The sequence below is a fragment of the Brassica rapa genome, chromosome A05 (assembly GCF_000309985.2).
Source record: "Brassica rapa cultivar Chiifu-401-42 chromosome A05, CAAS_Brap_v3.01, whole genome shotgun sequence".
Taxonomy (NCBI): domain Eukaryota; kingdom Viridiplantae; phylum Streptophyta; class Magnoliopsida; order Brassicales; family Brassicaceae; genus Brassica; species Brassica rapa.
Window position 1 is genome coordinate 21,874,945 of NC_024799.2, and position 22,387 is coordinate 21,897,331.

At 36.6% G+C, this 22,387-nt stretch overlaps 7 protein-coding genes across 13 annotated transcripts; 5 read left to right on the forward strand and 2 right to left on the reverse strand.

The window, feature by feature from the left end:
* Positions 1-51: 51 nt before the first annotated feature.
* On the forward strand, positions 52-2,080 carry LOC103869626 (aldose 1-epimerase). Its single transcript, XM_009147703.3, has 5 exons — positions 52-308; positions 415-464; positions 855-981; positions 1,079-1,186; positions 1,266-2,080. The coding sequence occupies exons 1-5, from the start codon at positions 185-187 to the stop codon at positions 1,886-1,888; spliced, it is 1,032 nt and encodes a 343-aa protein (XP_009145951.1). The 5' UTR covers positions 52-184; the 3' UTR covers positions 1,889-2,080.
* Positions 2,081-3,364: 1,284 nt separating this feature from the next.
* On the forward strand, positions 3,365-5,442 carry LOC103869627 (B3 domain-containing protein At5g25470). 3 transcript variants are annotated; one of them, XR_004457925.1, is made up of 6 exons: positions 3,365-3,617; positions 3,732-4,047; positions 4,163-4,275; positions 4,385-4,643; positions 4,724-4,864; positions 4,982-5,139. XR_004457925.1 is itself a non-coding variant. In XM_033290906.1 (6 exons), exons 1-6 carry the CDS (start codon positions 3,507-3,509, stop codon positions 5,228-5,230), a joined length of 1,179 nt encoding a protein of 392 aa, XP_033146797.1. In that variant the 5' UTR covers positions 3,365-3,506; the 3' UTR covers positions 5,231-5,442. The 3 variants fall into 3 exon arrangements, 2 of the variants coding, with proteins under 2 accessions (XP_033146797.1, XP_009145952.1); XM_033290906.1 differs by having other exon boundaries at positions 4,734-4,864; positions 4,982-5,442; XM_009147704.3 differs by having other exon boundaries at positions 4,740-4,864; positions 4,982-5,442.
* Positions 5,443-5,806: 364 nt separating this feature from the next.
* Positions 5,807-7,030, forward strand: LOC103869630. Its single transcript, XM_009147709.3, has 5 exons — positions 5,807-6,038; positions 6,138-6,280; positions 6,378-6,467; positions 6,557-6,715; positions 6,803-7,030. The coding sequence occupies exons 1-5, from the start codon at positions 5,942-5,944 to the stop codon at positions 6,878-6,880; spliced, it is 567 nt and encodes a 188-aa protein (XP_009145957.1). The 5' UTR covers positions 5,807-5,941; the 3' UTR covers positions 6,881-7,030.
* Positions 6,995-12,907, reverse strand: LOC103869628. 4 transcript variants are annotated; one of them, XM_009147707.3, is made up of 12 exons: positions 11,929-12,169; positions 11,737-11,828; positions 11,382-11,639; positions 10,929-11,171; positions 10,671-10,820; positions 9,142-10,364; positions 8,782-8,855; positions 8,599-8,680; positions 8,399-8,521; positions 8,201-8,307; positions 7,501-7,658; positions 6,995-7,413 (listed from the first exon to the last, which is right to left on the reverse strand). In XM_009147707.3, the coding sequence occupies exons 2-12, from the start codon at positions 11,785-11,787 to the stop codon at positions 7,204-7,206; spliced, it is 2,679 nt and encodes an 892-aa protein (XP_009145955.1). In that variant the 5' UTR covers positions 11,788-11,828; positions 11,929-12,169; the 3' UTR covers positions 6,995-7,203. The 4 variants fall into 4 exon arrangements, with proteins under 4 accessions (XP_009145955.1, XP_009145954.1, XP_009145953.1 ...); XM_009147706.3 differs by lacking the exon at positions 11,737-11,828 and having other exon boundaries at positions 9,142-10,358; positions 11,929-12,907; XM_009147705.3 differs by lacking the exon at positions 11,737-11,828 and having other exon boundaries at positions 11,929-12,904.
* A 1,750-nt stretch (positions 12,908-14,657) lies between these two features.
* On the forward strand, positions 14,658-15,550 carry LOC117134042 (NEDD8-activating enzyme E1 catalytic subunit-like). Its single transcript, XM_033291481.1, has 4 exons — positions 14,658-14,765; positions 14,875-15,038; positions 15,123-15,325; positions 15,417-15,550. The coding sequence occupies exons 1-4, from the start codon at positions 14,673-14,675 to the stop codon at positions 15,533-15,535; spliced, it is 579 nt and encodes a 192-aa protein (XP_033147372.1). The 5' UTR covers positions 14,658-14,672; the 3' UTR covers positions 15,536-15,550.
* LOC117134043 (rho GDP-dissociation inhibitor 1-like) lies at positions 15,440-16,464 on the forward strand. The gene is made up of 4 exons (XM_033291482.1): positions 15,440-15,472; positions 15,590-15,780; positions 15,858-15,924; positions 16,099-16,464. Exons 2-4 carry the CDS (start codon positions 15,592-15,594, stop codon positions 16,314-16,316), a joined length of 474 nt encoding a protein of 157 aa, XP_033147373.1. The 5' UTR covers positions 15,440-15,472; positions 15,590-15,591; the 3' UTR covers positions 16,317-16,464.
* A 931-nt stretch (positions 16,465-17,395) lies between these two features.
* LOC103869632 (surfeit locus protein 1) lies at positions 17,396-21,381 on the reverse strand. Of its 2 annotated transcripts, none has more exons than XM_009147711.3 (6): positions 19,795-21,381; positions 19,615-19,721; positions 18,883-19,121; positions 18,349-18,523; positions 17,915-18,198; positions 17,396-17,810 (listed from the first exon to the last, which is right to left on the reverse strand). In XM_009147711.3, the coding sequence occupies exons 1-6, from the start codon at positions 19,973-19,975 to the stop codon at positions 17,741-17,743; spliced, it is 1,056 nt and encodes a 351-aa protein (XP_009145959.1). In that variant the 5' UTR covers positions 19,976-21,381; the 3' UTR covers positions 17,396-17,740. The 2 variants fall into 2 exon arrangements, with proteins under 2 accessions (XP_009145959.1, XP_009145960.1); XM_009147712.3 differs by having other exon boundaries at positions 19,615-19,715; positions 19,795-21,358.
* Between the last annotated feature and the right edge of the window lie 1,006 nt (positions 21,382-22,387).

Genomic DNA, 22,387 nt, shown 5'->3' on the forward strand with positions numbered 1-22,387 from the left:
TTTAATTGATTATATAAATAAATTTATTTTGAGAAAAAAAAAAGAAAAAACAAGATGAGAGTTTGAGATTGAGATGACGTAAGCTCAACAGAAGTGATCACTTCCTCCTTGTTTCTCTCTTTACATATCAACAAATATCTAATTCACTTTGGCTTTATCCTCCTCCTTATCCTTAACCCTGATAATGGCAGATCAGACCAAGAATATCAATTCTCCTGGGATCTTCGAGCTAAACAATGGATCCTTGCAGGTCAAGATCTCTAATTTTGGCGCCACCATCACCTCCTTGTCTGTCCCCGACAAGAACGGTTCCTTCTCCTTCTCCCTTCCTCTTTTTTTTGTTTATGTATTCCTTTTTTTCTCCAAGTCCCAATTAATCATCTGATGATCGAGTTTGATTTTTAAAAATTGAAGGGAAACTGGCTGATGTTGTTCTCGGATTCGACTCGGTGGATCCTTATGTGGTAATACTTCTCTTCAAATTCACCTAACTATTTCATTGATGTACCACACGGTTTTCATTAGATCTGATTAGAAGAACTAAAAAAAGAGTTCTGATCAATGGCTATTAAAGCTATCTGTTCTCAAACTCTCACCCATGTGGTTTCTGTTGTCTGAATTGGTCAATAGAGTACTTATGAACAACAACAACAGGTGTGTCTGAAATACTTCTGAATCATATTGTTAAGAAGTATATATGATCATGCCTGTTGTGGTGCTCTTGTTGTAATTAATTCTTTCTTTTTTTTTATGATAGCTGAAGTTACAATAAAAATAATCTGGATTCTGTAACAGTGGTTTTGAATTTGTTTGTGTGATTTTATCTATGAATCTGAATTATATGATTGTTACAGAACGGGCTTGCACCATACTTTGGTTGCATAGTTGGTCGTGTAGCAAATCGGATCAAAGAAGGCAAGTTTAGTCTCAATGGAGCTGACTACACTTTGCCCATCAACAACGGTCCCAATAGCCTCCACGGTTAATATAACCCTTCTTCTTTCCTCTATATGATTCTGCACCTCTCCAGTGAACTTAATCGGATGTGTAACAACATAAATATTACTCTTATCTTCAGGTGGTAACAATGGTTTCGATAAGAAGACATGGGAAGTCGCAGGACACAAGAAAGACGGTGACAAACCTTTCATCACTTTCAAATATCACAGCGCCGATGGAGAAGAAGGTTGTTAGAAAATAAATATATATATTCTACATGAGATTGGATAAGCTAAATATATAATATGTGTTGTAACGTTTAATAGGTTATCCCGGTGCGGTTACTGTCACGGCCACGTACACTCTCACGTCAGCAACAACCATGAGACTTGACATGGAGGCAGTTCCTGAGAACAAAGACACTCCAATCAGCTTAGCTCAGCATACATACTGGAACTTATCGGGTCACGACTCAGGAAACATTCTTGACCACAGGATCCAAATCTGGGGTTCTCATATCACCCCCGTGGATCAACACTCAGTCCCTACAGGTGAGCTCTTGCCGGTGAAAGGAACTCCATTCGATTTCACCGAGGAGAAACGTATAGGCGAGCGTATTGGAGAGGTGGGGATAGGATATGATCACAACTACGTGTTGGACTGTGCTGATCAAGAGAAGGACGGGCTGAAACACGCGGCGAAGCTAAGAGACGGTGAGAGCTCAAGGGTGATGGACTTGTGGACCGATGCTCCTGGGGTGCAGTTTTATACGGGGAACTATGTGGATGGAGTGGTGGGGAAAGGGAATGCGATTTATGGGAAGCATGCAGGTGTGTGCCTTGAGACGCAGGGGTTCCCGAACGCGATTAACCAGAAGAGTTTCCCGTGTGTTGTGGTCAAGGCTGGTGAGAAGTATAAGCACACGATGTTGTTTGAGTTTTCAGCTTGAGTGACACTGGTGGTATTAGATGAAAGTGTTTTAGCCTTTTACGTGTTAGATGTTGGAATAAAGAGCCGGTTCAGTGATGGAACCGGAAAGAGAGTGATTGTAATTTGATTTTTTTTTTTGCTACTAAAATCAAACTTGATCTTCCACATTGATTTGTTTGGCTAATAATCATTTTATTATTTTATTGATTTATTTGGCTAGTTGTGATATATAATAAGTTATTTTGAGTGTATAGGATAAAATTAGATATTTTGGATATAAAATACCCAACTAAACAGTAACCAATATTATTTTCAGATAAAATTATCTGGTTCAAACAACATGTAATTAGTATTTTTGATTATTTTTGGATCAATTTAAATAATTTAGATATAAAATGCCTAATATTTTTAAATAATTTTTAATTACAAGGATACCCAATTATTTTTTGGCTCTTACACATTATAACCAATTTAGGAGGATTCTACTCAAATTGACTTGGTTTTTATAATATTCGGAAAAAAATTTATTTCAAAACCGAAAAAGCTATATGACATAACCAAATGCAATGCCTAATATGTTCTACCTGCAACTAATTCTAGGTATTTGGGAGACCAATCAGAGTTCAGATTCAATCAGATTCTGAGTTTTTGGATTTACGAATTTCAGGTTCGGATATTATAAAAGTCCAATTAGAATTTCGTTTAGATTTAGTCGGGTTCAGTTCAAGTTTGGTAATATTTTTTTAAAAAATGGTTGAACCCAATATAATTTTGGATTTTTAATCTTAATTAGGTTTTCGGTTCCAAACTATTGTTTTGTACTTAGTTAAACCCGAAAACTAAATAAATATTCAGTGAAACAAAGATCAAAAATAAAAATAAAAATGAAATGAAAATAAGTAATGTTTTTGTCACGACTCTTTTTTTGTTATAGTGTAATTTTTGACAATTCAAATTAGGGAGCAAAAATAATGAAATTAGAGAACAAGCTCAAAAACTATATGCAAACACATCATATCCAATATAAAAGAAGTGAATACACTTAAAATCCAATAATTCCGACTATACAAAAGAAGAAGAGCATCATGTACTATATTAAGCTAAGTATTTGGATTAATTATTGATATAATTGATACTTGTTTTAAGTACTTAATGAGATTTTATAGCATTTTGTGTATTTATTCGAGTTTGAGTTTGGTATGAGCATTTTTGTAGATTTTTGAATTTTTGAATTTTTTCGGATATATATTCGTACTCACCCAAAATACCATAAAACATTTTTTTTTTTTTGAATAATACCATAAAACATGTTTCAGCTGATGTTCATGTCGAATTCCATTCGATTCTGATTCATTTTTACTGGGCCTGGTTTGGGTTTGGTTCAAGTTTTCGGGTTAGTTTTATTTATCCAACCCCTAGCGAGTAGCGACAACAAGCTTTTTACTAGACTTGGGGAGGTAAGGGGTATTTTGGTATTTCCACTATCAGCACGCGAAAAGCCTCCGTCACCAAAGCTTGAAGAACGTATTTTACTGTGGCATTGGTTTTACTTTATACTACTGTCATCACATACACAATTGATCTCATCTCCCTCCACTCCAATCCTCCCCTATCCCTGAGAATCGATTCTTCTTGCTATGAAGAGAAAAAAGTTGCCAGAGGGAGAGGAGATCCACCAAACTCAGAGCAAGAAGAGTAGCTTCTCCAAGTCCCTGTCCCCAGGACAAAACTGGAAATCGAAATCCATGGTACACTCCCCCCCCCCCCCCCCCCCCCCCCTCTTTTAGATGGAGCTGCTGCTCTGATTATTATATTATATTTATAGTTCTGGTGTTGCTGTTTCTGTGGGTTTCTTTAAAAAGAGGATTATTCCTGAAGAGATATTGAGAAGCAACCCTGAGGCTTTTGAACACAGAGTGGTGTTCACTGCTCCTTGGAACAATTCTTGGCAGCTCTGGCTCCAGGGAGACAAGAATTGTCTGTTTATGATCAAAGAAGATTGGAATGAGTTTGTTGATGACAACCTTTTAGCTTCAGATGATACTCTGCGCTTCACACATCAAGGCACTATGTATTTCCAAGTCCGGATCTTCAAGAAAGATGGTAAAGAGATCCTCTCTGCACCTCTTGAAGTTGAACCACCCCATAATTCTCACCAGGAGCCAACCACTGTCTCTGGTAAGAGTATTCAGATCGAAAGAAATCATCTTTATGCTCTTCAAAGAAACTATCTATCCCAAAGATTGACTCTTTTCTTTTTGTTTAATTGTATTGGCGACTGAACAACTTTCAGCAAGTGGAGGAGGGAGACAGAGTTTTGCTCATGTGGGAAACCCTGAGCGTTACCTCTTGAATCCCAACAACCCTTACTTTGAGAAGACGCTCACCAAAACTAACACTGCCCTGGTAAAATTCAGTTGCAGCATTCTTCAGTTTCTTTACTGCTTTTTTTTTAGGTTGATCTTTAGTTATAAAGCTAAGACTTGTCTTCTTTTTTAATACTTGTACCGAGTAGTATGTGAGTAGTCCGGTGGTTAAGAAGTATGAGTTGGAGTTTGGTCCCCGCAATTCCTCTATGCACTTCCTTCTCCCTGACGGAAACAAACTGGAGGGATTCAATAAGATTTACAGCGGTTTACATGCTTTCCTTGGCTGGGCAAATGTATGCCAAAAGTACAACCTCAAACAAGGAGACACTGTGGTTTGTGAATTTGAACTCTCAGGACGTGTGGTTATTGCTGTTAGAGTGCATTTCGCCACTGCCTCTAACTCTGGTAAGAAAATAAATCATCTTCATGGTCTTTAAAACTCAAAAAAACTAAGCTTTGACCCTTTTCTGTATTTGTGTATTGGTTTAACGTATTTTTCAGCAAGTGGAAGACAAACTAGTCGAGGGAGGGAGAGTTTTGATCATGTTGAAAGCCCTGAGAGATACCTCTTTAATCCCAACAACCCTTACTTTGAGAAGACGCTCACCAAAACAAACAGTGTTCTGGTAAAATTTTGTAGCATTCTTCAGTTTCTTTACACCTTTTTACTTTGTTCTGTTTACTTGTTTCATTTAAAGCTAAGACTTGGTCTTTTTGTTTTCTCTTCATATTTGTACAAATAGTATGTGAGTCCTCCGGTGATTAAGAAGTATGGCTTGGAGTTTGGTCCTCATAGTTCCTCCATAGACTTCCTTCTTCCCGATGGAAGCAAAATGGAGGGCTTCACCAAGAGTTACGGCGGTTTATATGGTTTCCTGGGATGGGCAGCTGTATGTCAAAAGTACAACCTCAAACCAGGAGACTCTGTGGTTTGTGAATTTGAACTCTCAAGAGGTGTGGTTTCAGCTGTTAGAGTGCATTTCGTGAATTAATGACAGGACAACTCTAGTCTCCTTCTTATGAGTCAGGCTTTACCAACCTATTATTCTAATGCTAGATGTGACCTCTATGTTGGTATTCAACAAATTTGTAGCAATAAACTTGATCTTTATGTTGGTTTAACTGACTTGCAATGCTAAATTTCTTATTCTTGCATAGATGTACTAGTATAAACCCTGCTAATATACTTTTGTTTGGATTTGTACATACTATAACAAATACTTTGGAATGAACGAACCTGAGAACCCATCTTATACAACCAATCAGCTCCAAGAAAGGATGTAACTGATGATTCTTTTCAATCAAGATATACAGTGACTTTGAAAAAGATGCTCAATTAACGAATGTAAAACTAACAGAAGTATAAATTCGAAGCGATCTTTGGTGAAGGGAGCCACTAACTCAAGCACTAGCTTACCGACATGCTCCAGGACGTACCTGTTTGAGAAGGTCTGATCAGTAATAGATTAATTAGGTTGGTGTTGAGAGTTTTCCATAGTTCGGACAAACGCAATTTTTTTTAGTAATTGCGGTTAGAAACACGCGCCGCACGTGCGCGCGTATGGGGAAGATTCAATAAGCCAAAAAAAAAAAAAACTCAACGCGCGCATAAAATATCAACCACCCATCTCTCTCTGTCTCTCATCTCTTCTTCGTGTTTCATTTCTTTACATGTAAGCACTGCTTCTGGGTTACACGCAGACATGGCTTCTCTACCGTACGGAGTTTCTAATCTATGCAGAAGCCAAGAGGTTCTGTCTGCAACTGTACAGATTCGTCCGAGTGGTCGACAAATCACAGGTTTTTGTTTTCACAAACCCAAATCGTTTTCCACAAAATATACTAAGATTTAGCAGAAGCGATGGTATAAGTCTTCCTATGTTTGTTGAGATGATGCAGGAGGAGTTAGAGTTGCGAAGAAAGTCTTGTATAATGGATTGACATCATCTGTGAAAATAAGAGAGAGTAAGCAAATAATGAGATGTAGAGTGAGCTCAGAATCATCTACTGAAACTGAAGAAGATTCTGCCACAAAGACCAAGGTCTCATCATCTTCAATTTTATATCATAATTATCATTGCTTCATAGTGTCATGTCCTAAAGCAAACTCTTGTTGTGTTTTAATAACTTGGTTTACAGAAGACGCCGTTTGGATACACAAGGAAGGATGTTCTGTTGATAGGAGTCGGAGTTACTGCACTTGGTATCGGGCTAGAGAGTGGCCTTGAGGTAATCCAAGAATCAAGAAGCAAATCATGAATGTTCTTTATTCTCTCTGTGTGTGGCTCTGAGTACGTTTGTTATCATGAACTGTGCAGTATGTGGGAGTAGATCCTTTGCAAGCAGGTAACGCTGTACAGCTGATACTGGTGCTAGGCTTGACATTGGGTTGGATATCGACTTATATCTTTAGGGTCGGTAACAAGGAGATGACTTATGCTCAGCAACTTCGTGACTACGAGTCCCAAGTCATGCAGGTTTGTGATTTCTCTCTTCAAGTACTTTAGCTCTCGGGCTTTATCTAATTTACCCTTAACATATGGTTGGTTTTGTGGCGGGCGCAGAAACGGTTGGAGAGCTTATCTGAGGCTGAGTTAGAGGCATTGATGGAACAAGTTGATGAAGAGAAGCGACAGGTTTAGTAGGCTTAGGCTTCTCTGTTGTTCCAGCCACCTGCAAAGTTAGTAAAAGAATCACAGAAACATTTTGATGTACTTTCTTGTTCCTCAATGTTGGTTGTATGATACACAAAAGAATACAAATCAAAGAATATGTTGAAACGGTTGAAGGAATCTGTCAATCAGACTCACTCAGAGCACGCCACAATACCCCAAGGGCTTTATACAAGATGAATCAAAACACATGGGAACAAACTGAATCAAATGAATATGAAGTTATGAACATTATGTGAGTATGCAGGAGGCATTTTTTCTCACTTTCTAAAAAGTAACTTTACGACTTATATCTAACCCAAATGCCTTACGAGCAACGGGAGTTCTGGTGAATCCGGGTGAAGTCCTTTGACTAGAGACACGAATTTGAGTACACACTCGATGCTGAATAATTTGAGCTTCCATGTTGCTGAAGTCGCTGTTCTGTTTGGTCTGGCTTGAAATGTGGAATTCTTCTGCTTGATCTTCAGTGACAAGCATGAGCTTCCCCGGGATTCAATAGCCTGGATGATACTCAAGTTTTCATACATCAAAAAAGAAGGGGAAAAACGACAGTGTGAGCAAAAAGCAAGAATAAACAAACTTGTTACCATCTCAAAAATGTCGGAGATGGAGCAGCTCGAGTCAAGTGAGAAATATGGAGCCGAAGAAGTATCCTTTGGCAGAGAACTCAGCAGCCTGAAGTCTTCAATGCATATGAAAAGATGTCCATCTACCACAAATAGTGACCGTGGAAGCCATGACACCTCTGCACAGTTCAATAGGGAAAATTAACACTTAAATGGTCAGTCAATGTTGACTCAGCTTGAATCGGATTTACTTGTAGGCTATTAAGTACTTCTTAGCATAAATAAACCGTTCTCAATTCGATCAACTAACAAAACAAAACTGCTTCATGATGTGCATCTAATCTGCATATTTATGTGGAATACGAGACTGAATGATTTTGAACCTAGAAACAAAAATCATTAGACTACCGACATCCCATTGAGAAAAATACCCTGAGATTTGCGGCATCGAGGCAGGATACTTAGCTCAGTAAATTTTAAAATACCATATAGTATAGAGAAGGAACCAACATTAAGGGGCTCCAACTTTGTAAATGTGAGCTTAGTAGCTTACACACCACAAATGAAATCATGAGCGGTTGATCTAGTCTAACAATTATCTAGGCAAATTCATTGCTAGGTCAAACTATCAGGTCTTACTTCATTTACGGTTTCAGGGGAAAAGAGTTAATCATTCAAAGTGAACTTTTTCTCAATCAATGATACGCGGGAAAGAACATACCTCCAAGAGTGCTTCTCTGAAAATGGAGAACACTGTACTGGAATATACTCAACTTTAAACCACCACATATTTCTTTCTCAAACATTTCCATTTGAATATTCTCCAAACTGTTATTTAAGTTTCAATACATGTCAAATCAGAAAATGGCAGAAGCAAATAGTAAAAGAGCTGAAGAAAAAAAATGATGATATAGCTCACCTTCCCAAACATTTAGATTCCGTAGCTTGAGAATCCAACACTTTAGTGATATTGAGTAAAACTGTTGTTTTCTCGATGCTCTCTGTTTTGAAAATGTACTCCGTGCCCTCCTTAAAGCGTAGCCTAAACCAGAAGAAAGAGAGAGGTTAGGGACCATGGGGACATAATCAAGTTTAAAAACGCAACCATAAGAGACTAACCTCACAACTTGAAGTCCTAGCCCAACTGAGACATCTTGTATATCATTTATAGCATGCGAACACAATAAACTTAAATTTCTATCTGCGTACACCAGGGGTCAAGAAAAAGTGAGTCAGCATCAACAGAACATATCATATTAACACACAAAGAATAAAAGAGGAGACGGGGAAGACCAGTCTAACCTTGTGAATCAGTAGAAACATCCACGAACAGCACACACAATTTATCTTGGCTACTCCGCAGCAGCACTACTTCCCTGCATTTATAGAGTACCGTCAGGTGCAAAAGAAGACACTATCTGACTAACAAGGGAACCAGAAACAATATCGCTCTAATTTCATCGACCAATTTTTCATTTTCAAATTGAATACTGGAGAACCTATCATTACAAAAGAAATAAATAACTACGCAACCTCAGCGACCTTTTTTACTGCTCGGCATGCCCTATCAAGTATCATAATTCATATCTTAAACCAAAATAGAAGGGACTCACATTACTTTCTTTCACCTAGAACTTCAATAATAAGGGGAACAATACTCACTGTTGCGTGTAGGTGGATTCTTGCCGTAGTACACAATCACAACATACGTAAATCCTACAAGTCTCATCAATGCTGGAATCTGACAGCGTTGTTGTAATATACTCGTCCACTAAACCACCCATTACTTCAGGGGTTTTTTCGGCACCCCAAAATCTAGTAGTTCTCTTACTATTACAACCCATAGTCAATGAACCTTCTTGCAAATGATCAGAAACACACCCATCTTCACCAGAATCACTGATATCAGCATCACTTCTATGAGATGTTTCTCCGCTACTTATGACACTATTATCCACCAATAGAGAAACAACTCTCTTTTTAGGCTGCCTCTTGCTTTTCCTTTTGTCAAACCAATTATAAATATGATTAACACCGGAAGCAAGCTCACTATTATGTAGTCCAGAAATAATATTATTGGTCTTTGCTTTGAACGATTCATCTATCCTCCAAGTCTTTATTATGCTACTTTTTTCTGGTTGAGAATCAAGCAAGCTTGTGCCTTTTTCAGATCCCAGAATCTCCTCGCCGGGGCTATTCTCATTAAGATGATCCACCAACATATCTTGTTCAGGGTTTGATTGCTCAGAGTCATAATTTTCATTTTCACTGCAGCTGCTCGAGCTATCAGACGATGCTACTGAGTAAGAATCTGCTGATAGCTGCAAGATTTCTTCCACCAGGTTATGACGTCGGTGTAAGACATCCTTTTGATAGTGAGGGGGTGATTGCATATATGTTGAGGGTGAAAATGATCCTGTTATATCGTGAGTAGCATCCAATGTTGACATGTTTCCTTTTTCATCTGGCTTCCCATCAAGAAGATATGCTTGATCCTTCTGATTTAGATCTGTAATTTGGAAACCTGGTAAAGGCCCTGGTGGATATCTCAATGCTTCCTTGTGATGCTTCGAGTTTTTTCCATTCTTTGTGTAGTACTTTTTCTCTGAATCAATACTCCAGCCGTCTTTTCTGACATCCACAAAATCCTCTGACGGATGATCCATCCACTCCTTAACCTCTCGCAGCCAAAGAACCGAACGTTCTTTCTTCAACTTTTCAACTTTACTTATTAGACCAAAGATATCATCTTCGTGATCGGACTTGATATTCTCCTCTTTGCTTTGAGTCTCGAGTTCACATGAAGCAGACTCTTGGTCAGAATTTACATAAGTGCTCTCTTCCTCAGTGTCAATAGACGCGAGCCGGTAGATTTTCGCCTGTGACTATGAGAGTGAAAAAGGACAACAATAAGCTTTTAATAATTACACCACAAAACAAACCAAGAAACTGAAACTCTGAAAGAAAACATAGAGAAGCTGCCTATCAAGTGATGTATATCTTCAAGATGCTCTTCAAAAACCCGTTCCATACTACAGTAACTACATCCCTTAATTGGTTTGGATATATTCTTATATTTTTTCCTGCTTAGGGTTTAGTGTCAGTGTGTCACTCAGAAGAAAAGGGCCACTATAGTCACAAGAACATTATATATATGTAAATAAACTGTAATTGAAGTCTCTGTCGTTAACCTTTTTTCTATTGAAGCTTCCTTCATCATCAGCTTCCTCTCTAGCGGGAGAGTAGAACCCATAGCTAGCAGGCTGTGTTTTCCTACGGGTAACAACAACCTGCCTCTTCCAAAATTCTCTATTCCCAATTTGTTTGCCATCTAGCTTTAACTGAAACGCAGCACAGATAGTAAGAATCATTATGAATCAAGCAGAAACTGAATTGGTGCAAAGTCTGTCTTTTTAACAAGATTATGTAGCCTCTGAAACAAAACTTACATCATTTGGGCGAGCAACGTAGCTGAGGACATTTGCCCTGTACCATCGAGCACAGCAAAACGGATTTCCTTCCAACCACAAGTCTGTCAAGAATGAAAGACTCCCAAGGAATTCCAATTCTGAGAAGTCTGAAATAATATTGAAGGAAACATCAAGGCCTTCAAGTGACTTCAAATTCTCAATCCCACGCAATGTAGTTAGAGCGTTGTTCCTCAAAACAAGTTTAACAAGGTGACATGATACCTGCATAGTCCAAAGATAAAGGTGCATGGGTCCCCTAGGGTACTAAAAATCTAAATAAAATCTTTAGCAAACACATCAAAGTGTTCTTATATCTATGTGAGTTCAAACTAAGCCATATATAGTAACCAACAAACGCAAAAGTTAAGTAACTTCATATCAAAAGAAATCCATAAAAAAAGGACATGCAGAAAGAAACCTGACGTAACCCACCTCGCTCAAGTGAGAGATTTTTCTAAGTTGATTGAAACCTAGATCAAGGTGCTTCAGCTTGGAACACCTCCGAAGATTATCCACCTTCGCAAACTTGTTCCGACTCAGATCAAGCGACTCAACAGCTGGGAGAAGTTGCAACGACTCATCCATGAGCAAGAGACGGTTACAAGCGCAAGAAACGAAAACCAACTTATTCCACTGTGGTGAATCCTTTATTTCGGCAATTCTACTAGCAAACACATGCCGCAACGCATCCTACAGTTGGTAGAAACCTGGTAAAGATTAGTTAGGAACACTTCCAAAAAATATTCAAAGACAAGCAACAACACATGAATAAACTCATACAATCAACCTTGTTCTTGAAACGTCCTGAGAGATATGACACAAACCTCACAGCGTTCATAGCTTATTCCAAATACACTAACAGTTCAATCTCCCTACAATCTAAAGCAACACAGAAACTAATAATCCCCACTCAATGCCATAACAGAATGCACTAAACCAAGGAAACAAACAAAAACAAAAAGAGGAGAGGAGAGCTCACAGTGGAATTGTGGCAGATCAACTTCTCCAAGGTATGCCTCAGTTCGAGCAACCCCTTAGCAGACGAAGTGGACAAATCACACCCGCGCAGCTCCAAAACCTTAAGCCTAGCAAACGGAAGAAGAGAGAGCGGCGTGGGATCACGAGCCGGCGAAGGAAGCGAGGAGACGACTTTGAGAGAAGGGAGGAGGCGGAGGATACGTCGGAGCTGCTCCAAGGCGCGGTAATCGCCGATGTCGGAGACGTAGGCGCGGAGATAGTCAACGGGAGCTCCGGAGAGCATACGCTCGACCTCGCGGAGAGATTCGAGACGGAGATGAACGTAGTGAAGGCCCGCGGGGTTGAGCTTGAGGACATCGGTGGCGTCGATGAGCGAATCGGCGTTTCCTTCGAGGAACTTCTCGAGATTCTCTAGGTATCGATCTCCCGTCACGATCGCCATGAGAGATTCGAAGGAGATTTAGGGATTTGACTCGTTCGAAAACCGAATCACACGAGACGAAAAGGCGCGAGCCGACGCGGGAAGGTGGAGGAAGGGATGGGGTCTAGAGAGAGAAAGATGAGAGAGAAAATGCCATGGCTGATTGATGCTTGATGATGATTGGAGAGAAATGGGCAAATAGGAAACAGCTAGGATGATGATTCTCCTCTTTCTCTCTGAATCTAAACAACAACCTGGGGGCAAGACTGAGATTAACACCTGGCAACTATACCTTAATCAAATCATTTCTAATGCAATTTGCATTTACACAATTACTTAGCTACTAATCATTGATTAATGTAAAATATTCCCACCTCATCCAGCTATAATATTCTATTTAAATTCAAATTTCATGTTAAGGAAAAAAAAAATCAAATTTCGTATGTTTAGTTTTTTCCTATATTTATTTATTATTTTTTTTCTTTTCATTTGAATAAACAAGGCTCTCAGATCTCAATAGTATCCACGATGCATAATCGGTTAAATATTTGTTTCCTAAATAATGAGATCTGGTTCACCCCGTAAAATATAGAATGAAAGCCTCCTATAGGTTTCTTGATTGGCTTTGTAACATTTCCACTTTGATTGTTTCCGAAGAAAAACAAAGTAAACGTCTTTAAACATTGATGAACTATCATTAAACTAAAAAAAATAAAAATAGATTAGAAAAGTACAATGAAAGAGTCAACGACATTGCAGCAAAGATCCCATGACAGTGGAATATTCAGATTTTAGTACAACTAGGTTAAATCCGCGCCTTGCGCAAAATAAACATTATATATATATATCATTTAAATTTAATTATATTATATCTTAAATTTAAATTGGTGCGAATATATAAACAAATTTTATAAATTAAAAAAATATTTTTTTTATTTGATATGATATATAATTAAATTTAAATGATAGTAACATATATATGGTATATTTTAATATTAATATTTATTAGATGATGCTTTTTACTCATATTTGTTTTTTATCATTTGTATCTGCTATAGCAAAAAGTCTAAATTAGTGATAACAAAATTTTCACTATGGGATTAATGGTTTAAGTAATTTATAATATTTTAAGAAATTAAGTTATCAATATTTTTTTAAAATTTTATCAAAAAAATGTTCAAAGTAAATTTCAAAATTAAGATATTTATGTATTTTTATATAGCACATAGTTTAATTAAAAATGATACATATATTTATATATCTTTTATTTTTGATACTTATTAAATGAGACTTTCAACTTATATTATTTTTTAATTATTTTTATAATGTCATAACAAAAAATTTAAATCATAGATCACAAAATTTGAATGTGAAACTTTTAACAGTTTTAGTAATTTATACTCGTTTTAAAAATTCAAAATATAATATATAAATAATTTTTTTAATTTGTATTATATGGCTACTATGATTGTTTAATTTATTTTAATAACTTAAAATTAAACAAATATAATTATAATACACACTTATTTTTATCAAATCTTTATTATTCAAAATCATTAATTATCATATATACTTTAGCCACATTAGGCAATTCCGTAATCTTATTTAAGAAAATAATGAAGCACATTAATAATGTATTTATTGTGGTTTAATAAAAAGCTTATTATATATTTAGATGGACCAACTTATTTCTCTAAGGATTCTAAGAATCATTCTAGTGATGACACGTGGCTACAAAAAAATATTGCAATGCTTCTCAAATAATATATAGGGGATTAAAACCCAAAAAAAAAGAGTGCGGCTATCACTCAGTCTCCGAATGGTAACAGCGGATTGAGCGGTGCGAAACAAGCGGTACAACTACGGTGCGGTTGGAAACATTCGGAGCCTAAGAGTAAAATGGTGAAAACATGAAGTGAAAATATGAGGTGAAAAAAGAGAATTAATTTTTAAAAACTGGAGTAAATTTTTTAAGTGGAGGCAAAAATTATACTACTTTCATTAATTTTCCTCCAATTTCAGAATAAATAGGCTGAAAACTTTTTTCACTTGATTGGCAAAAATATGTTGAATTCAGAGTAAAAATTAATAGTAGAGTAAAGATTTACTCTAAAAGGTACATCCAGTCACACTCAAAGAAATTAACATCTATCCTATACTAAAAGGAATATATGAAGAGTAGGGAGGCTGTCCACGTCCTCAATTAAAATCAACCTATTAGAAATCAGTTTCCTGCCACGTTACATTAAAACAACTCAACACAGCTTACATACAGATTATTATGTGGGCTATCAATACATTTCGAATTGGCCCATATAAAGCCCATGTCGCCAAAACATATTTTCGCTGGAAGGTTGATTTTTGATCACCTACGACTCTTCCATTTAGTTGTCACCGTTTCACCGTTTCAGTTTTCTGTAATTATCCCGATCCACTCTTGATCAATTAATTATGTTATTTACTCCTTTCTTTGTACTTGCGTTCCACCTCCTTCTGGTTCTGCTGAGTTGAATTTCTATTGTACAGCTGAGAGACGATATACGAGAATATATGAGAGTCTTGGTGGTTGGTGCCAGTGGATTGGGCTGTAAGCTTCTCAAGGACTTGGCTCTTTCCGGGTTTCGTAATCTGGATGTGATTGACATGGATCGAATCGAAGTTACCAATCTCAATCGCCAGTTCTTCTTAAGGTGATTTCTCCTTCTTCCTCTCATGTAAGGATTAATAGTTTTGTATACGATTGGTTGATTTGGTTTGTGTGTCTTTGTAATTAGACTTGAGGATGTAGGAAAGCCTAAGGCAGAGGTAGCTGCAAGGTGTGTCATGGAGAGAGTGAGTGGAGTGGAGATTGTGCCGCATTTTTCACGTATAGAAGACAAAGAGCTTGACTTTTATAACGATTTTAATATCATTGTTCTTGGTCTTGATTCCATCGAAGCTCGGAGATACATCAATGGCGTAGCTTGTGGGTTTTTTAGTATGGATATTCTTTCTTACTATTGTTTTAACTTCTCTCTGCCTTTGGGTTTTTTTTTCCTCCCTAATCATTTGTTTTGTGTGGAGTATAGAGTATGATGAGGATGATAACCCGAGGAGTGAAGAGCAAGAGGGTCATGTAGTCATGGTAAGATTCTATTTCATTTTTCTTCGCATCACCCTGTGTAAAGTTCACAGCTTTTTATTTTGAGATTCACTTAGTCGTTTCTGTGTAAATGCGAACTTGAAATTCGGCAATTTCTAGGGATGGAGACACTGGAGCAAACGATCATGTATCCATCGATCCAAATCATCTTTATGAATCTAGATGAGTCCTTGGGGAGGCAGATGAGCGAGTCTTCTATCTGCGCTACAGAGGAAGAAGAGGAAGACGATGATTCCAAGCTGCAATTGGGTCCTCAGTACACTATCAAGGAGCATTTCGAGAAGGATAAAGTTGCTTCCTTTTTCCTTTTTCCCTTTATTTCAATTTTTTTTTTGAATAATTCTTCCTGATGAATCTGAATATATAGGATGATGAGAGCTTAAGGAAGTGGAAGGAACAGCTTCTTGGAAGTGTTGATGTCACCAACATTGGAGGTTTGTTAAAAAAAATACAAACTTTATAATAGTAATTATAATAATCTTGGAAATGATCGATAGGTCATTGTGTTTGTTTGCTGTATCTGTGTCTTATTGTGAATAATTTGGTTATAGATTCTACATTTGTTTCTTTTATGGAGTTTATAGAACTTGGCTCTTTTATATGTGCAGAGACTCTTGACCCTGAAGTGAAGATCATTAGCCTGGCCATCTTATCACCTGGAAGACCAGATATTGTTCTTATGGTACCCGAGAATGGGAATCCAAAGGGAATGTGGTTTACTTTGAAAGAAGGGAGCAAGTACTGTTTGAAATTCACGTTTCATGTTAACAACAACATTGTTAACAAAATAAGGGATGGAGGCACTGGAGCAAACCAAGTTTTTTAAAAAGACTCATAAAGATTTTGATATAATAAGTACTATTACCAAAATGAAAAACATAAGAATTATTTTCAATTTCACTAATTGATAAAAAAAAAAAAAAAGCTTACAGTTTCACATATTGAGACTTTACCAAAATTCGGCAACAATCAAACCAATTCCATTCAAAAACCACAATGTTTAATATTCCAATTTGGATTTAAAATCTTTAATTTTCCTGCATGAGAAGAGGAAACAAGAAATAAACCAACATGTGAAAATTATTTTACATATTATTATTGTTGCAAATTCATGAATTACATAAGATCATTGTCTTTCTCTATTTTCAGAAACTTAAATATTATAATTATAAGTGAATAAATTATATACAATTTTATTTTAATAATGTAATTATAATTATAGGACAAAAATTAGATTTAATGAAGTGTATAAATTAGATACCCTAAAATTATGGTAAATTCAAAAATTGAGGTAGTCTTCAATGAATTTGATTATATATACATGTAGACTTTATTAAAAAAAATATTAAATTAATTCTTTGAGCAGTTATGTTTGATTCATGCTGTAATTTTTTTAAAAAAAAATCAAATTCTTTTAAACGGTATATTTATAATTATCAGATTACGTGATTAGTAAAATAAAACAAAAATATAAAAATATTTATTGAAATTCTTTTTTCCTATAATTAATATTGGAATTACTGGAAACAAACTCACACGTCAATCCCTGATGATGATAAATAAATGTTTGTCAAAATCATCAAAAAAGAGAAGAGGTGTGATATAAATGATGCATTAAGCATAAACAATATTTCTTTTATTTTTCTTTACTCAAAGCTAAAAATATATTTTAAACAAAAACCAAGTCTTTTTTTTGTATCACAGCCTCTTAAACCAAAATAAGAATTTAGTAAGCAAATGAATATAGTAAAATTCAAACAAAAAGGTGTATTATAAAACATAACAATAGCCAGTTCTGTACATAATGTATATACTAGATGTATATAGATGACAAAATTTTATATAATCTTATCACAAGAAAAATATTAAAACACATTATATTCAGTACAATATAAAACATAAAAGTAAGTCATATACTAATATTCAAATTAAAAAGAAAATTAGAGCACATAATCCGCACGTAGCGCGGTAAAATCTCTAGTACACAATAAGAGTTCATTAGTCTTCCAAGACAAACTAAAGTATATATAATCAAATAAAACTAATAAACCGCGATTTTAACTTCAAGCAAATGGTGTTTTTTTTTAATTAGTAATACAAAGATTTAACATAAAGTTTTGCTGATGGCTTCTAGTTCGACCTTTCTTCGCATCACAGAAGAAGAAAAACTACGAAAACCTATCACAATATCATAACTTTTTTATTTCGGTGTGACAAAAAGAATGAGGCCTGATTTGATCAAAGAAAAGCTTATCTGCGGGTAGCCTTTGGCTTGAGCCTCTTGTAAGCCATGAAAGTCACAGCCGCCGAGAGAGAGTACCTGTTCATCATTACACACAAGCACAATCTCTCTCTCATTAATCCATAACACCAATTAAAGACTAACAATACCAAGAACAGCTCTTGTATCTGTATCGTAGTTACCATGTTATACAGTAGTTGAGATGGTCCTGTGGCATGACTTTACTACGGATCAAGGTATTGATGTCTTTCGGGACAGGATACGGTCTACTCCGATCTATCTCCTCATGAACGTCCTCTACGTAAATTGTGTCTTCAGGAAGACCTATGGCACGAGCCATTGCAGGAACGTCTACGTAGAACCACTGCCCTGTACTTGGATCATTGGCTGGAACGAATATGCTCGGGTTCTCGCCTCCCCTGATCACACCAACAACTTCTACAGGCTTAACCGCGGACACATGCTCCTGCAAGATTTCAATTTTCACAGGTCATAACGTATGTAAGAGATTTGATAAAAGACGCAAAATGAAAAGAGTGAATCTTTGGTGATAGCTAAACTCAATATACGAATGAAAGCAAGTTTGTGAACAAGAGGATATGATAACAAGACTAACCTTGGGAATCACTGGCGTCTTAGACCAAAATTTCCACCATGAATTTTGCTCACTGGGGAGTGGTTTAGCTATGGTTGAATCATTTGTAACGGAGTCTGACTCGGTAGATTCTTGTGCCTTGTCTCTCCAACTTCGAGGAACCCATCCACGATTCACAAGAATAGGCGACTGCATGCTAGTTTGACAAGGGAGAAGAACAATCCAACTTCAGGAAAGGCCAAAAAACTGACAGCTAGAACTAAAACTAGCAATCAAAGCTTAAGTGACAATTCAGTAAACACAAATATGTCTAATTACGTCTCAAACTCTCCATTAGTTAGACAACTACAGTCAAGAGTTAGAGAGTAGGACTAGAGAAACAATGGCCTATTATATCCTGAAACATACAGTACTTCGATAATTTAAACAATACAGAAAGATAAAAACCTATTACTTGGATAGGGTTGACAAAAAAAGGTCTGATATGTTCAATAGTATAGGCAAATGCGTTACAAAAATGAAGTAAAAGAGAGGAGAAAGGATCATTACCCTCACCTATCCAGGTCACCAGGGATTGGCAATAGAGGTGTGATGACATAGTATCCATTTTCAGTCACTCCTGATATGGACCTAGACCGTGGGCCCAAATAGATAGACTTTTGCTCGTCAAACACGCCCTTGCAACTAACCCGTCTAAACTCCAAGGCATCCAGATTCTTATCAGGAGGATGGTCCGCGTTTAGCTTCATTGGTTCCATTTTCAACCGTTGTTGTTGGTACTCCAGTGTTTTGATCTGCGTTAACAACGAGTAAATGAAGCTTCAGATTAGTAAAATGTGCTAGCTTCAGCAACCATTTAGAAGATAAAAAGGAAAGAAACCAAGACATGGGAGCGGTAGCCACTAGCTAACAATGAGAATGCATTATTAGGGCTCAAGCATTCAGAGTCTATAAGAGTGCCATTAGATCACTTTACATGAAAGACTTGCTAAGAGCCAAACATCAACGTAACACACATAAACACTCGCTGGAATCTGAGGTTTTGTTGTAAACTAATAAAATCTACATTGCAAAGCACTCGCTTATAAGTAGATCAATGTGTGTTTAATCAGAATTTCCACAAGAGAGAGAGAGTGCACATGATCACAAAGATCTCACTACTTTCCCATCACAAAATCACAAGTATTAGTCTAAAGCTCTTCAATGGAAAGCACTAATATATATATAAAGGTGAACTCTTTACTGATTCCAAAGAGGTGAAGAAGAAGAAGAAGAAGAGACACCGACCTTTTCCTCCCTTCTGACGATTTGCCATGAACCGAGACCGAAGGTAATCGCTCCAGGCAAGAACAACAGCAGTTGTGTCCACTTCGACCCTCGTTTGTTGTCTGAAACTAAAAAACGGTTCTTAATATCTCTAGATTCCAAGCTCAAGCATTGGAAGACATAGTTGGTTGACTAACATACCTTGCGTTGGAGCTGGGGGACTCGTTTGGCTTCCAAGCGCGGCGGAGGTAGAGAAAGAAGAGTCGGCGACGGCGGAGAACTGTCTCTGGATGGAATGGGAGGTAGAGATAGTGGTTGTGGCAGAGAACCTGTGGCTGTGAGCTTTCGATCTGGTTAGGAGTTTAGACAAAGATGTCGCCATCTTCTTCTTCTTCGTCAAGATTTTTGATCGCCGGGGAGAAGTAAAAGGGTTTTTGCCTCCACGACGACTTGTCTGCTACAGCGGAAATGAAATGGCTCCAGAGATTTGCAGAGCTTTGATCCTCTGCACACGGGTGCACCTAAGTTCCGGTGCTCGCTACATTTTGTGCATAAAATAACATGTTTAGCTTTAGATTTCATGTGCAGTTTTCTCTTAATAATAACCAGGTGATAATCCGCACCCTGCGCGGAGCGAAGAGATTATTAAAGTATTATAACTTTTAATATGTAGACATAATAAAAGTTAAAAGCATAGTAAGAAAAATATATGTAAAAAAGTACGGATTATAGCTAGAAATTTTAGTATGTCAATATAAATTTATATGCGATGGCCATTAAAATTAAATTTTATATTTGTTTGCATGCAGGTAAATTATAAATATAATATTAAATGAAACATACTCCCTCCATTCGTTTATACATGACGTTTTAGACTTTTTTGTTGTACCAAAATATTTGACGTTTACTGAAATCAATGCATAATATATCAATAAAAAGACTTTTTTTACCCTTACGCATTTCACATAATTTTTCAGTCAACAAGTTCAAGTTTCATTGAAATTAACTCGTAATCGACACCTTTTACAAGAAGTACACAATTCCAGTCAACTGAGTAAATACACAAATTAATCATAAAACTTCATCTCTCCACTATATAATCCATCTGGTAGTTTTATTCTCTCCACTAAGTTTATACTAAAAAAAATGAAAACTGAAGAGATCAACGAGAAAAAAGATACTAAAGAGAAAGAGGAGACTAAAGATAAAGATGATCTGCCGGTTTACAAGATTTTCTACCGTGTCAAACGTGACTTCGATTTGAATAAGTTGTTCTTCTATGATGAAGGGGAGCTTCACCCAGACATAGCAACTGAAGAAGTCATACTGGAAATGTTGAAGATTTATCTCCCACATTCTTTTTAAATCTAGATTTTATTCTATTGTTCCAGTAATTTCGTAACAATAAATATATGAAATATAATTTCACAATTCTACATTTTTTGTTAATCATTTTGCTCTACTTTTTGGTCTTGTCGTTGTTATTATTCACAAAACAATTTTATGTTAGTAAAAATAATAACAAAAAATTATTCATTTGAAAACATTAATAAATAATAAAACTACAAGAAATCTGAACAAACAAAAAGACTCCAACGATAGTTCAACAATTTTAAATAACTAACTCATGAAGATGAAGCTAGTGTATCCATTACACTTTGGACTAGTGAAACATCACAGCTTATTTGAAGAGGAAGGCGACATTCTCTATCGAGCGCAGCTTTTTTCATATGTGGAATTTGATAGTTATTTTTCCCTCCAACTTTCATGATCTCTTTCATGCAAGTCTGAAGAGTCAAAAAAAAATATAATTTACCTTCTCAGAAGAGTATTCATCATAAGAATCTTCCACGGCATGCACAAGATCTTCTACGGTAGTCGGACATGCTTGGTATTGTAGTGATTGGATCGCACTGAAAAAACCAAGATCTAAAATGTTTAGATCGGGTGATTTTGGAGGCTGGCACATTAGACGTATATCAAAACCTTTTTTAGACACAGCTTCTTTAAACACTTTGTCATCGCATTCAACGTGTGTCCGTGCGTTGTCTTGTTGAATGAATATAGTCTTCCCCCGATCTTCAATTGGCCATCGTTCATGGATTACCGGAATAATCTTTTCAATCAAATACGCTTTTATATCTTTTCTTTTGACGGAGGTTAATGCTTTTAGCTCCAAAGTTCCAGCATCTCTGTTCTTACTTCGTCTCTGAGCTGGTTGGAGGGTGACAAAAGGAAATACTCCTATTTTTCCAGAAAATGTCTTATTCCCTTCATCATCAAATCTCGGCCGAGCCATCGCTGCTAAAAACATAATTTTCGTAATGAAGTTCTTACTTTGACAAGTTCGATGAGGCACCTCTTCCTCTGGAAGTAAATAATACTTCTCTGTTTGCTTTGTCATGTAAAACCATTTTTCGTCGATATGTACAATATTGTACATATCAATGAATTTTGTGGTTCATGAACCAGAGAGTCCTTTTCCAACATAGACAAAGAGAACTTCAATCTAGCTCTCATATTCTCATCCGTTAAACCTGGTTTGATAGCGTTAGTATGACGTCGAATCGTACCTTCCTTGACACGTTTATGTAATGTCGAAGTAGCAATGCCCAAACCCATTGAAAGCGACCGTAGTGACGTTCTCTTGCGCAACGGAATTTCCATAACTTGATTCAATCAAGTTGGATTTTCTTACGACCACAGCGTCCGTTTTTTTTGTGTGATACATTGACTTCTTCATCATTTGAAGTGTCTTTAGCCTGTTTCCATATCCTTTGCACCGTTCGGATAG